Genomic DNA, 16,229 nt, shown 5'->3' on the forward strand with positions numbered 1-16,229 from the left:
CTCTAGCAAGGCCATGTCTAAAAAGTTTCACAAAGGGGCAAAATATTCAATCATGAGCCTAATGGGGCATTCTTATTCAAATCACCATATAGAGTCTAACTTCTAAAAAAAGATCTGTTGAGGGGGCTGGAGAGATGGCTCAGAGGTTGAGAGCACCGACTGCTCTTCCAGAGGTCCTGAGTTCAATTCCCAGCACCCACATGGTAACCATTTGTAATGAGATCTGGCATCCTCTTCTGTGTACATAATAAATAAATAAATCTTTAAAAAAAAAAAAAAAAAAAAAAAAGATCTGTTGAGAAACAGGGTGAGAATCAGCCATTTGCCTGGTTGCAGAACAGAAGATTCAGAGACAAGGCATTATTAAAAGCATGTACAAGTCTTTCTTTGGTACAAGACATGTATTTCAAAGATTACAAGATGACGACATTACACCCATCCTAGAGATAGTCTCTCCCAAAGCTAGATGGCAATAGGTATGTTTCCCGTTGCTCTTATTGCTGGTCTGTATAAACAGAATTCTAACTTACTACACTCAATTACATGATCATAAGCTCAGTAACAAATCCAGGGAGGACCACACTAAGAAGCCAGCATGTGAGTAACTCTGCATGACATCAGGCCATCATTGCTGGCTAGACCATCTCACTAAGGGACACTTTGAATGGAGGTGGGATAATACTTTGTGTTGTGAAGGCCAACATCAGCAACATAGCTCACTTGTCTTAATTGGAGGGAATGGAATTGACTGGCTTTGATTATGTGTATATTAGTCAGGATTCTCACAAGTAACAGAATTTATAGAATGAATCTCTATATATCTGTAGATAGGGGATTTATAAAAATGACTGACAGGCTGTGGTCCAGCTAATCCAACAATGGCTGCCTATGAACAGAAGGTCCAAGAGTCCAGTAGTTGTCCAGTGCATGAGGCTGGATGTCTCAGCTGGTCTTCAGTATATGCCAGAATCCTGAAGAAGTAAGCTCTATGACCATAAAAGAATGGATTTACTAGTGAGGCTAGAGCAACCAGGCAAAGAGCAAAAGCTTTGTTCTTCCATGTCCTTATATAGGCTTCCAGCAGAAGGTGTGGTCCAGATTAGCTCAAAGATCTGATAAGAAGTAGATCTTCCTGCTTCAAATTAAGCAAAACCCCTCACATGTGTGCTCCTCTATTTTTTGTTTGTTTTTTAGTTAATTCCAGATGTAATCAAATTGACAACCAAGAATAGCCATCACAATGTGGTATGAGATTTTGTTTGGGTCTTCATTAGGAGTATTACCAGAAAACTATGAGAAGGTATATATAATTTTAAAACCAAAAATGAATCATTAGCCGGGCAGTGGTGGCGCACGCCTTTAATCCCAGCACTCGGGAGGCAGAGGCAGGTGGATCTTTGTGAGTTCGAGGCCAGCCTGGGCTACCAAGTGAGTCCCAGGAAAGGCGCAAAGCTACACAGAGAAACCCTGTCTCGAAAAACCAAAAAAAAAAAAAAAAGTATCATTAAATGGGAGAGGAGAGTGGTTGTTTAATTTCTAGGAGAAGAGCAGGAAGTGCAAGCCAAGAAGAAGGAAGAAGGGGCAGAGCTAGAGTGAAAAGGATATGGGAAGAAACAACCATTCATGTGTCTGCCTCTAAATACTTTCTGTGTCGGACATTGTGTTTCAGCCATAATTTACCCTTCAGTGTCTTATCCTATAGGATGGTAGAGTCAAATAATTACATGCAGCAATGCTGTGTCTGCAAAAAGTGCTTAAGAATGGATCTATAGCCTGGTGGTGGTGGTGGCACACGTCTTTAATCCCATCACTCAGGAGGCAGAGCCAGGAGGATCTCTGTGAGTTCGGATCCAGGACAGGTACCAAAACTACACAGAGAAACCCTGTCTCAAATAAAAAAAAAAAAAAGAATGGAGCTATATGTTATCCTGTAACAATACAGGGGTTTTGTCTTCCAAAGGGATTGAGAAAAATTTCTCCAGTGGAACAGCAATTTTTCATCAATGGCAGTGTGGTGACGGAAGGATGAACTTACTGCTATGTCCATTCTCCGAGGTCTTAACAGCTATTACAATTTGATTTTGTTTGCTAGACTATCCTATTTAGTGATAAATAATATCTATCACTTTAAACTGTCTGTACAACTACACAAAAAATAGCACAGTAATGTATTTTACGATTTCATTACTTAATTATATGACTGGGATATTTGCAAAATCCAGGTGTTTAAGAATCTGCTTGGCATGGTAGCACATACCTTTAATCCCAACATTCCAGAGGCAGAATCAGACAGACCTCTGAGTTCAAGGTTGCCCTGATCTACACAGGGAGTTCCAGACTATTTGAGAAGATACAGTAAGACCTTCTTTCAAAAAACCAAACCAAACAAACAAACCTGCTCATCTGTGAAGCACCTATTAAGTACTGAATTCAAAGAAATAAATAGCTTGATCATACCACAAAGGAGCCTTAAGCCAATGTGAGCCATACCATACAAGCCCATTTATAAATGGTACCTCATAGACACAAGGTTTTCATGGCAAACTTAGCACCGTTTTGTAGGTAAAAGAACAGGTTCTTAATCGTTTGTAATTTGGACAAAGTCACACAAGACAGTAAGTGAAGAGCCAGAAACCAAATCCAGTTCTAGCTTTAGATCTCTTCTATTAACACACACTAGTGGTTGTTGTCATGTATGAGGGGTCAGGAAGATGAAAAATGCTATTCATTATTAGCTCAGATTTCTTTCTGGAGAAGAGAAATCTCAGCTCCAAGTCTACAGCTTGATACATTTTTTAACCTCCAGTTTTATGTTTTAGTAATCAGTTTATGCTTTCAATATTTGTTCACCATTTTCTACATCTCTCGGAACTGAGAATCAAAACTGAGCATATTATTTTCATAGGGATATATTAGGAAAATGCTACATTATCTATGCTGTTTTGTTTTGAAACATGGTATCAATCTGTAGCCTCTATTATCCAACGCAGCCCAGGCAGAGTTCAAAGTCATGGCAGTTCTTACCTCACCCACTCCAGTGCTGGGGTTATGAGCCACTATGCCCAGCTTACCTTGTTTTTAAAAATAACCACATCTCAGTTACTAATACCACCGTGTTGCTTATTTATTTTTAACCTAGGACTTCAAACTGTATCTTTTCAGTTTACTTTTCAGCCGTCCATACTCTGTCTGTTTCATCCCCATCCCAGTTAAGGTCAGAAAGAACACTTTTCTTTTCCCTTCAGTATGAACCATACATATGTCAACACCTTTCCAAAGAGTTATTATTTTTCACTAATAACTTCTGTGGTCAGTGAATTATCTACCTACAGCAGCGCTAATTACATCTCTGTTGAATGACTGTATCTTAAAATGCATGCTGAATTTTTTTTCCAGTAAACACTATGAAATATAAAGTTGAGAAAATTGTCAAAAAAAAAAAAAGTTATAGGGAACACTGCAGAAGAAAAGATGGAAGATTCTAAGAGCCAGAGGCCCAGGGAATTTGCTGTGAGAGTGTGACTCCCAGTAATGTCAGGAACTTCGCCCATAGTCTCGCCAACACGACTGCCTAACCGGGAGCTGGCAAGGATGACACAGTAGACCCCCAGACTGGACAGGGAGCCAGGGTTGCAGCCTACCCAGAGAACTCCAGGCTCTAAGAGATGCTGAGAGGGAGAGACAGACCCAGGGAGGAGCACACCGGGTGGTCCTCCAAGACCAAACAGTCAGCCTGAAGACGTGTGTAAGGGTGACGGTGTACAGACTGAGCGGGGTGTTAGGAATGTGTGTATTCACGTATGCACGGAATAATGATAGGAGACCATGAATTTGAAAGAGAGCAAGGAAGGGTACACGGGAAGGTTTGGAGGACAGCAAGGGAAAGGATTAAATATAAGTATATTATGATCTCAAAAACAAAAGAAATTTAACTAACCAAATAATTTTAAAATCTCATCAAATACATGGTTGTGCTCAGTTCCTTTTCCAAGTCTCATTGTGTAGGACTTCAGTTATTTTACTTTCCTAATTAAAAGGGAAGAAATTGGGCCGTAGTCTCTCAAACTAAGGTTCTCAAGTCCACTGAGATCCATTTGTGAGAATCTAGAAACCCTAAAATTAGTCTTAAAATTATTCTGTTTTTATTTTTATTTGAATTTAATAATTATTAGAAAAGAGAGAATCATTCTCAGAAACACAAATAAATTTCAGACTCTTTAAACCACTGCAGTAGGCCCTGCCCTCTGCTCAGTGGACACCAAAGAAGAGGAAGGGGAAGAGTTGGGTGCAGAGAAAGAGCAGGCCTGCCTAAAGGGAATGCTCTGAGGCCCAGTAGTCACGAAAAAGAAAAATTTAACAGCGAAACTCCTACTGTCCGTATATATAAATATTAAGTGTGGCGTGGTCTTGGGGAGTATGGTTCTCTGGCATCTGTCTGCATGCTAAGTTCAAAAACAAAGAACGTTAGAAAAAAGAAAAAATGGTTTTTTTCTGGTGTCTGTTGTGTGAAGTCAGAGTTGTGCATAATGCACAGGTGCTTTAACTGATTCTCACCGTCTGAGACCTCGGCTGGCAAGGAGAAACATGGGCATGTCTCACTAGGGGTTTCCTTTTAGTTGAAAATGAGGCTGGCATGAGTTCATAGGTTTTATGTCTATATTTGCCCAATTAATGTTGGTTTTGCTTTCTTGTTTTTAAACTTTCTCTTTTATCTAAATTTTTTTATTAATTGCTCTAAGACTTTTAATATGCTGGGTAGTGGTGGTGCATGCCTTTAATCCCAGTACTCAGGAGGCAGAGCCAGGCGGATCTCTGGGAGTTCGAGGCCAGCCAGGTCTACACAGAGAGATCCAGGACAGGCACCAAAACTACACAGAGAAACCCTGTCTCGAAAAAAAAAAGAAGACTTTTTAATACTCGATAACTATAATATATTCATATTCTATTTCTAAAATGGTACTTCTTATCAAAATATGTAGGCAGTATTAGTATTTGCAAGAGATCATTTTAATTTTGCTGCTGAGTTAGTAGTCTAACATACTACCAAATTAGAAAATTTTATGTTCCTTATTTTCTTAGGTGAAATTCTATTAACTTGACAAATGCATTATATTCATACCTTTTAGATTTTCAAATGTTTTTTTTTAATCCTACATTTTTCAAAATCTGATGTATTATAAATGTATTGTATAGTAGGCATTTGAAATCAGTTCACAGTATTGACTGTTTTTGTTTGTTTGTTGTTTACTTTACAAAAAGACTATTTGCTTATATGGGGAAGGTATGTCTTGATTCACTACTCAGCATATACTTCACTACTATAGCAAAATGAGTATTATGCTCAATCACAAGTAATGTATGAGACTGAAGTCCTGGATAAATAACAGGGAAGGAGATAAGTTACAAATTCTGACATTTACAGTAATGTCCAGACAATAATTAATAATCAGTGTGTGTGTGTGTGTGTGTGTGTGTGTGTGTGTGTGTGTGTGTGTGTGTGTGTGTAAAGCAGAACTCTGAGTGTGTGGGGTTCTAATGTCTGCCTTTTTGATCTCTGTATTTGTAGCAAATGATGGGGCAGTGTGTGTAATAATAAGAGACAGAGTGGTAAGACCTGTGAACCCTCTAGCAATCGGTGAATATCAGATCACAGAATTCTCCAGCTTTAATTACAGGCAAAAGAAAAGGCACAATTAGCATTTTAATATAGAAATATCTTAGGCTTTAGGAGAATTATGATAAATCTAATGCTGCCTAGCGAACCAAAGAGGGGATATTACAACAAACTGTCTCCTTAGGAATATTTGTTTAAATAAAAGCAACAATACTTCATCCTTATCTCTTTTGGATAGTGATCTCCATTTCAGGCTGTTCTTTGTTCCAGCTCTAAAATACCTTTAGTTTGGTTTTGTTTGTTTGTAATTGGTAGTGTTTGCTTTCTATAAAACTGCAATAGAAAAACTGTTTGCTTGACACCAGCAGGACAGTTGTTGGGCGAGTGTCTGCTTTGCAGTTTCCACTCATTCTCACTACGGCATCGCTAACATGGATGTGGTAAGGGTATGTCAGTCACAGCACACTAAACTAACTCCTTTGCCATGGCTGAGGCTCCCCCCTCCTATCCTAAACACCTGCAACATATGTTTGTATAACCCTGGAAAGCTTTGCCGTTAGAGTCCTGAGAAATTCCCCTAGAGCTTTTTGCTTATAAACAGCTGAGCAATTCATTTTTTTTAATGACGGTTGCCTTTCCCCTAACATTGAAGCAATAATATATTCACTAAAATAAAGGTCTCATTTTTCATCAAAGAAAAACACTCTACATATTTTTACAGTGCTGTTTCTCCTTCAGAGCCTTATTTTTCCCCCCTTACTAATCTGGCATGCTATAAAAATTAAGGATTGGTAGCAAGAAATTAGAAGAAAGAAAACTGAGTAATTCATTTGCCAGGTATTTTCCTCATACCAAACACATATGCTACAAATATAAAGTTCTCCTTTTTTGTTGTTGTTGAACACTATAGGAACTTTTTTTCAATTTAGTTTAATTTAAAAAATCATGGTCAATAAACTATAAAATGGCAATACTTTGGACATACTATAGGTAATCATTATAATTATTTAAATCTCATAAGCTAACAAACACTGAATAGTATGATTTTATATCTTTTCAAAAATTTATAAATATATATACTCCTATCTAATAATAAGACAGTCTTCTTCCACATACAAAATGGATGTGACACATCTTCCTTTGATTTTTATCAGGCTCGGAACAAGGAAGATTGTTGTGTACCATCTGGTAGTTATCTGCACTTCTTGCATTATCTTGTAGTTAGTTATTCTTCCTATGGATTAGCACTTAAATATTTGTATTGAGTATTGAAATGCTGCTGTCATAGGTAGAGTAGGCAAGAGGGGAGGAGCATTACATACTACAAACAGATTTAACTTAAAAGGCACCACAGGGCTGGCTGCTCAGCATTCAAAGTCCTGGTTTTCTGAGACAGCTCCCTTGTCTAGAATTACATTAGAAAGCAGGTAACTATCACAATGAAGACCTAAGAGGTCTAACTAACTGTAACTGATAGATGATTTTATCTCTTTAGTTGATTCTTGTAACTGAGCCTTTTTGGACGTTGTTTGGGGCCTTGCTGAAATAATAAAAGCATTTTGAACAGCCAGAAGCCCACTGCACAATGTAGCTTTGTTGTTTGGTTTTCCTTCTCAGACTTTGATGTCTACTGCTATCAATTTTGCTTCTGCAAGACTTGAATGTGATTCCCCATATCCTAGCCTATCCATACCTGTGTGTGTGTGTGTGTATGTGTGTGTGTGTGTGTTACTAAATATATAAATATAATCTATTTAGGCCATATAATGTTACTTGTATGTGTATATTTTCAGGGCTGACCATTTGGTATTGGGTAACTAATTCTTGTGCTCTTCCCTGGGGAAGGCTATTTCTCTGGCTCTCTTCATTCCTTAGTTTCCTACAGTTGTTTATCTAAGTTGAAGCCTTCTGAACTTTCTCCCTTTCACATTACCATGTCTGTTGGTGTCACTCTTATTCAGGACATGTTTACACAGCCAGTGTTGGTGAGACTATATGGATATTGTTTCTCTGACATTTAGGAGACACAGTCTCACAGAAAACTTCTGTTCCTTGGATTCTTACAATCTTCCCATCCCCTCTTCCACAATGATCCCTAAGCATTAGGTGCAGGTGTGTTATAGATGTATCACTTGGGACTGGGCTCCACAGCTCTGCATTTTACTAGACTGTAGGTTTGTGTAATAGTCTCCATCTGTTGCAGTTTTCTTGCTGATGAGTAAATAAATATACTACACTATCTGTGAATATAAGGACAAATAGTAAGAATTTTGTTAGGTATTATGTTGGTTTTAGTAAAGTGCTGGTCATAGATCTTCTAACAACCGTCATTCACCAGTGTTGAGCAATTAGCTAAGCTTCTAGTACAAGACATGGTTTCCCTCTTGTTGAGCTGGACTAATTAGAGAGCTGTTGGTTATGACTAAGGTATGCATGCCACTGCTGCATCCTTAGGGTTATGGCACCATGCTGGTCATGGTTGTGCTTAATTGGCATCATAGCTGGGTAGGGCTATTGGCTGTTTTTCTCCTTTGGAAGCTTCTGGTACCATGAAACCTAGTCCTCAATGAGGAGGCTTTCAAGGTCAGATCCAGCTTGGGGCCTCTGAGTCATTTGTCTAAAGTGCATGGTGCCTTCAGCAAGAGGGACTTACCTTCCACCTCTGGGAGGCAACCAAAGACAGTAACAACAGTGTACAATGTATGAGGAGTCTCCTGGACATCCCTGCCCAACAACCCAAAAGAGGACTTTACATTCCTGGTGCTGGGGTTTTGTTAGCTAGTTAATGGCTCTTGGGAAGAGCATTGTCAGCCCAAATGGAAAAGTTGCATTTAAAGTATATGTGTGTAACTGTACACAGACTTACATATTTTGTAGGTATTTTTAGGTAGACAGTTAAGAGCATACTTCCTTATAGTTTTTCATTCTTACTTTATCCTCTTTTCTGCCCTCCCTCATCTCTCCTTTTCCCATGGACCCTTCAGATCACTTGAATCCCGCTGTTCCCCTGCGTTGCTCCTCCCCCAACCCCCACAATGGTTTCGGTTTACATTCCTAGTTACTCCAGGTCATTTACTCACATCTGAAGATTTGGAGCTGGGAACATGAGCTGAGAGAGAGCATACAACATTTGTTTTTCTGGGTCTGGGTTATTAGTTCTTTTGTTTGCTCTTTTGTTTTTAGATGTGCAAGTATTCCAAAAATATCTTGACTTTAAAAAAACATTTTAAGAGCAGATAAACTAACAATTAATTAAAAGGAAAAACGGAAGTAAATTACAAAACTACAGCAGAATTTTAATATGTAGAGGTACCCACGTCCTCGTTACTGTTGACGTCTGTACTGACACAGTGATTCTCAGTCAGGTCAGTGAGCACAAGCCACATGCGGCATCCAGTGTGTGAATGTGTGACTGTCTCAATGGAAACATGGCTTAAGTGCGAAATAAAAGACTGGATTTCAAAGACTTTCCATAAAGAAAGAATGTAAAGTATATCCTTAATAAATTTCTCCGTAGTTACATTTAATCATTTGTTTAGTGTATGTGTATGTGTGTTTAAATGTGTCTGTTAGAAAATTTTTAATTTTTAAGTTTTGTTCTTGTGGCACACATTATATTTTTTCATAATGCTTGTCCAGACCATCTGTATGTCTGTGTTTATGTTTTAGAAATAACACCATCTTAACAGGAAATCTTTTGAATAATTTGAACAGCAATTCCTTTTTTTATTTTCTTGGTATTTCATATGTAGTTATTCAATATCAACATCTCCTTTTGACTTCTTGATGTTGTTCCCAGTACTACAGTCCTTTACACTATCCCTTTGATTCTAGAAAGTCTCCTAGGAATTTAAAGTGATAGTTACCTTCACTGTCTCGGTGAAGGCAGTACTCAGCTCCGTTCTGAATCACATCTTGTTACTAATAATGGCCTTGAATGCTTAGATAGATCTTCCTGGTCCATGGGATTGCTCCTTTATTATTTTCTGACAAAAAGTAGCATGATCCTTGATTAGTTTGTGAAAGGTCAGAAAATAGAAACCTGTTACATTAGCAAAAACAAAATGCTTTCTAGGTAAAGAATAAGGAGCAGAATCAGTTGTGAATTACAGTCTTGTGGAAGTTGCTTTTTAAAATAGATCATGAGTGGACTGTCAGTTTGCCAGGGTCTTTAACCTCTATTTTATTTTTCCATTATACTTGGGTCCAGGTTGTCATCAGCTACCATGAGTAACCTATGTAATTCCTAGAGAGAGAAAAGTTGCAGTTAGACATAATAGTATGGTCGTCATGGAAGCACCCGTTATCTTCATCAAGGCAATTCAGATCTGATTATTTAAAAATCTGTGTTGAATACCAAACCAATGGGATAGTAGCTGTAGCTAAATCATGGGATTGTCATTTCTGTCAGATGATTAGGGTTGCCTTGGAAGAGATACGAGCGGTTGAGCTGCGTAAATACTCTCAACAGAAGAGGAAAGGTCTGTCTGTCATGGCTAGTGAGACACAGCTTGTTAGCTTGATGAATCTCCAACTATTGAACCTTAACAGTTATATTCCCTCTCCACCCAACACCAGCATGCAAGCATATCAGTGTTTCAGAATTATGTCTCCAAGGGATATCTAAGCATATTGGTAATTTTCTAGTAAGATAAAATTCAGCCATTCTGTGTCTTAACTAGATCTCTCAGAGAAGAGTGCATGCTCTATTTTAAAGACCTAGGTGTTACCTAAATTAAATGCCTGAGTAGACATTAGAAAACATTTAGAAGTTTATAAAACATTTAGTGGGAATGTATGCAATTTAACATGTTAGACATTGTGCTATGCATTTAAATTATGGCATAAATATATCAAGATTTTGTAAAGTGTAAGCATATTTAATTTTTATTTGTCTGTGAGGAGCTTGGTACATTTAACTAATTAATAGTTTTAAAAGTAGCTGAAAATTTAAATGGACATACCCAATCTAGTGATTTAAGGACATTCCTGTCATGGCTATAAACAATATTAAATGGCAGAAAGAAGCAGTTTTTGCTTTTATGAAAAGAAGGGTACATTGGTGAATTTACACTGGCAGTTTAATGGTCATCCTGATATTTCCATTGTCGACATATTCTGAGCTCTTAGTAAACTCGTGAATAAGATTAGATGACCTAGAAATTGTTAGCGCTAAAGGAATTCATTTTAGGAGGACTCAGTGTGCCATCTAGTGGACATATTTAGTTTTCTGGTCATCAGATGTTCATGATTATTTTTACTTTTCCTGCTAAGTGCATTTGTCTGGACACCTTGTCCCTTGGCCTTTTTTGATTGTTCATGTTTGTGTTACAGATCAAGAAACTTTACAATTTTGCTATAGTTGTATCTCAGTTTTGAAAATTGTATTTCAAAGTGACTTAAACCATCAAAAACCAATCTAATGGCAATGATCTATTTGAGGAACAACACAGGTTAAAAATAAAGTATGTTTGGATTTTTTCAGTTTTGATTAGCTAAGAAAGAACCAATTATATATTATATATGTATAAAACATTAAAATGGTCATTTTAGTAATTTCTGTCTTTTTATTTTAACTTATTGTATTTCTTTTTCTTTAGAGAAATCCAAGGCCTGTCACTTACCAGTTCCACCCCAATTTAGATTACTACAAGGCCCGTGGAGCAGACCTTATGAATAAAAGCCGGTAAGTCCCTTGCCATTGACGGCAGTTATGAATCACAGTCTCAGAAGTCATCAGAAACTTCTGTGTATTTCTTGAGGATTATTTCCTAGATTTAACATGCTAACGCTGGTGTGTAATGAATCTTTGTTAAATAAATTGTCGAAGTTCTTTTAGGCATTATAAAACATATTTTTGTAACAGTGGTAATGTGAATTAATACAAGCACTATAGTAATCCATATGGAGTGCCCTCAATACGCTAAGACTAGGTCTGCCTCATGACACACCTGTACCACTCCTGAGTATGTATCTATGGGGCTCCAAAACATCATGTTACAGAGGCACTTGCCTATCAGTATTTATTATATAACTATTTGTAATAGCTAAGTTATGGAGCTAACCTAATTGTCCAACAACATAGAGGTGGATAAAGAAAATGTAACGTGTATATACAATTGAATTTTTTAAGCCACAAAAAGACTGGGAAAGGGGAGAAGAAGGCAGTATGGGGGAATATACTCAACATACAACATACACTTAAATGGAAAAATGTCCTTTTATAACACAGTATCGTGTACAATGAAATGCATACTATGAATTTTTTTTAAATATACCAAAAATACATTTTGAAGTTATCAGCTTCATTTTTCTAACACTAATAAACCTGAATAGTTTCTACTTGGTATAATCTCTTTCTGGATCTTCACTGTTAAATGAAAAGAGGCAGTTCTATGATATATTTTTAAATTATTTCAGTAACAAAATTAAAATTGCATTTCCCGATTGGCTTTAGAACTACAAAATAAGCTTATAAATGCATCTTGTGTGATCAGTGATTGCATACATAGAACTCTTAAGGGTCACTGTAGGAATAAAAAACATTAAAATCGTACTTTTAAAAGAAATTAACATTGGCATAAAGGGTTGATGAACAGTTCTGTTTCTTCATAATACTATACTTAGATGTCTCAAGAGTTAACTTGTCAAACCAGAACCATTTCAAATTAGAATGCAATTTCAGAGTTTACTCTAGAAAACAATGTTAGCAATGATAAATGCTGCCAAGTTGTCCAAATTTTTTTCTTATTCGTTTTCCAGTGTGTTAACTTTTCTTGAGAATTCCAGCAGCCTAAATATACATTTATCGGGTGCATGCATACAGCGCGTTCTGTATTAAAATGACTGCCACTTCGGAACTGATAGCTTAAGAGCTGGGGGAATGTACAACAAAGAGACTGACTTTTAAATTGAAATCTGAACCCTTTTATTACAACAGTCAAAACAGTATAATGCTACTACAAAATTACGCAGCCTTGATGGAAATGTTTGTCCCATAGTTTAATGTAATTATGAAACGAGTTCCATAGCCCTTGAGAGTTATCTGGAGCTCTGTTATATTTGTTCATTTCATCTAAGTCTTGTTTCACAACTAGTAACTAGTTCATTTAATTCAACAAATTTTATTGAATGTTGGACTCTGATTATTTTAGGCACCAAAAGTACTATATAACAATCATACTCAAATCCCTGCCCTCAGGAATCTTACTAACCATTCACTTGAGTTTCCTCCTCTTTATGTCAGGTAAATATACAAAAATATTTAGATTTTGTATGTTTGAAAGAAAAAAGAATATTAGGTTCATTTGTTATATAAGGTCTTTTTATCTGAAGACCCTTCTGGTTCTTGCCAAATAGACTACTTTCCTGAAACAGCCAAAGAAATCTCCGTTGGCAGCGGTTCATATTATATTGCCACTTCCCCGTGTCCAGAGTTCCCTTTGCCTTCAGTCGTCCAGTCTTGTGGGGATTTGTGCCATTGTCTCCTTCCCTCCCCTTCTCTCCACTCCTCCACCACAGCCACACTGGCCTCTCAGTCTTCCCTCAGCTTGGATGTTGGCACTTTGTCCCCTGCTGCTGAGCACTCCCCCCACCTGACCTTGCCAGCCCTCTCGGGACAGTCCTGCCTAGTACCACCTCTGAAAGGACACTCCCTATTGCCAGGCTGTCTTCTCCTTGTCTGCTGTCCCACTGCCTTTTGAGAATTCATGTTTCAAAGTGCCACATCCTTCTTGGTATCTGTCATTTTTTGCCCATGATACCCTTAGCCAGCTGAGGTCAGGTACTTCTATCCTCACTCCCTCATGTCACCTGGGAAGATTTGAGGGAAAACACTCAACAAGTACTCACAGTGTGTGTGTGTGTGTGTGTGTGTGTGTGTGTGTGTGTGTGTGTGTGTGTGTGTGTGTTTCTTTTTTGATACTCTATTTCCAGCATCACTCTCCCACAAATGAAATGTTCTGTGTACCCTTTCCTTTCATGGTTTTATTTTACTGATTTAACCTGCTGTCCTTGAATTTCTCTTGTGTGGATATTGATGTTTTTTACACACTTCCTTGTAAGCATACTGAGATTCTTATACAAGTATCAATTGATGGTTAGGAGAAAGGTTTTTCATCATCTCTTTTGAAATTTTAGGGGTTTTTAGATTTATTTTTTATTTTTGTGTATCTATGTGTGCCTGTGTGAGTTTGGGTGCACCACATTATGCAGGTACCCACAGAGGTCAGAAGAGAACTTCAGACACCCTAGAAATGGACCTAGAGGCAGTTGTGAGCCATCATGTTGGTGCTGGAAATGGAACCAAGGCCCTCTGGCGGGGGGGGGGGGGGGGCTCTTAACCACTGTGCCATCTCTACAGCCCTTCTTTTGCAATTTTAAAGCTTCAAATTGAAATTGGGTCCATTTTAAATGTCATTCTTATTACGTAGAAAATATCAGAGGCCAGCGAACTAGGAAGGAGTTAATAGATGGCAATGGAGATGTTGGCAAAAACATATTAAAATAAATTCCAAAGGACATGCTATGAAGAAACCAGAAATAAAGAATAACCTGCCTTTCTAACCAACAACCTTAACTCGTAATGGGGAAATTACTGATGAATTGAACTGTGCAGCATTTTTTTAATGTTTACTATGCTTCTGTTCAATTATCTGTATGTGTATATATATGTATGAGAGTGTGCACATGCCACAGCTACCATGTGGAAGACAGAATACAACTCGACAGTCAGTGCTGTCTGTCCAGGGTTGTCAGGCTTGGTGACAAGCACCTTCGCCCACTGAGCCATCCCTCTTGCCACCAATGCAGTGGATGTTTTTGAGTAGATGCACTCAAAATATAATACTCTGAATCAAAAGGCAAAGACAAAATACAAAATGTAATAACTGACAAAGTATCAAATTATTAATGAATAAAGAACATACATGGTTCATTAAAAAGCACAAGGTCTTCTCTGTCAATGCCGTGCTCTTTTTCCTCCCTCTCTTCCTCTAAATGCCAAGACCCCTTTCCAGGCTTTTGAGTCTGTACTCATTCACTATAGAACTTCAGTTTAGGTCATGACTTTGCTTCTCATTAAGGCCCCTAATTTATGTCTTCAATTTTATCCCTTCTCTAGACTCACATAGTCCACTGTTTATTTATTTCCTTAGATTTCCAGTATACAGACTCAAATGTAACACTTTTCAGAATGAGTTCTTGATTTTCACCTCCATGCCCATAAACCCATCCCCCGTGCTGCAGGACAATTAACAAGACCGAAGTGGAACTCCATCATGGGAAGCAGTACTACCCAGGTTTCTTAAAATTGCCTCCAACTCCTGTTCTCTCTCATGTCACACATGAAGTCCACCAGCAAATCCTCCTCAAACTGTGTCCTGTAACAAACGACTTTCCTCTCTGTACTGCCAACATCAACCACATCAACAGATTGCTCACCTCACCATTTGGCTCCCTGCTAGTCTTTCTGCTTCTCTCTTTTTTTTTTTTTTTGTTTTTTTGTTTGTTTGTTTGTTTTTGTTTGCAGACCCTTTTCTACCCAGCAGCCAGATTTCTGTAAGTCAGAGTATGCCATCCACTCCTTAGAGCCCCTTAAAACCCCTAAGACAAGATCTAACAAAAGCTTTCTCATGCTCTGCAGTGCAGGTACTGCCTTGCTGTCTGCTGTCTGTCTGTCCAGCCTCATTACACATGTTCACTGGGATTCAGGCATATAACGGCCTGCTCTCTGCTCCTCATGCACATGACCTGGTTTTTTCCCACGCCTGGGGTGTTCTTCTCAAGAGTCCATATGGTGCACACTACTCAGTTTCTGTTCAAATTCCTCCTCTTCAGAGAGGTTCCTTCTCACTGTCTGTATCCAGTACTAGACCCCTTCACTCTCTGTCCTAGGTTATTGTTTCTGTACTTTTTATATCAAAACTGCATAAAGTGGTATTGTATTTATCTGTCTATATATCTATTTATTTATGTGCTTATTGATTGTGAGAATGTTTCTGTTTGTTTCCTATACTAAATACAAACTCCATAGTTGTGTTTTTAAATGCACTGCACCACTGTTGTATAGCACTATCCTCCAAGCCAAATGGCCTACATCTTAAGGAGTTCTGCTGTGTCTGCTTGCAAACATCATCTCAGCTGGTGTGGTTACTGATGACATTCCCTGTAGATAAGGGGGTGGGGAGAGTCATGGGATCTTCACTTGAGTATCCAGCCATTCTTCCCATTCTCCCCAACCAATTGTATGCAGTTCTGCCCTGATTGTTCAGGCCCTCGGGGGTTTTAGAGAAGGGCTAGGGGGAAAAAAAAAGACTAGAAGAAGGGGCTCAATCTATGTGGCTGTATGAAAGCCATCTTCCATGCTGTATGAAGATTTTCCAGTGTAGCTACTGTGGAGTCACCCACATGCCTGCGAATAACCCCTTGTCTGTGTTCTGTAAGCAGACCCAATAAACTTACTGGTTCCCAGGGTGAACTTTTGTTGGGACCATGCCCTACTTTGTAACTGGAACCTTAGGAGGAGGGGAAGACACTGGATTTTAACAACAGCCACCTAATGTTGGAAGGTCCTCTCAAGATACTGAAGGAAAAAAGGATAATAATCAATATCACC

General features: G+C 38.2%; 1 protein-coding gene across 32 annotated transcripts in view; it reads left to right on the forward strand.

The window, feature by feature from the left end:
• Tbc1d5 (TBC1 domain family member 5) overlaps window positions 1-16,229 on the forward strand; it is a 453,313-nt gene that overhangs the window by 361,398 nt on the left and 75,686 nt on the right. For all 32 annotated transcript variants that reach the window (XM_076557560.1, XM_076557565.1, XM_076557572.1 and 29 more), the window contains one exon: window positions 11,215-11,300. In XM_076557560.1, the coding sequence (XP_076413675.1) occupies window positions 11,215-11,300 (86 nt within the window). The remainder of the gene's footprint in view (window positions 1-11,214; window positions 11,301-16,229) is intronic.

The sequence above is a fragment of the Peromyscus maniculatus genome, chromosome 21 (genome assembly GCF_049852395.1).
Source record: "Peromyscus maniculatus bairdii isolate BWxNUB_F1_BW_parent chromosome 21, HU_Pman_BW_mat_3.1, whole genome shotgun sequence".
NCBI lineage: Eukaryota > Metazoa > Chordata > Mammalia > Rodentia > Cricetidae > Peromyscus > Peromyscus maniculatus.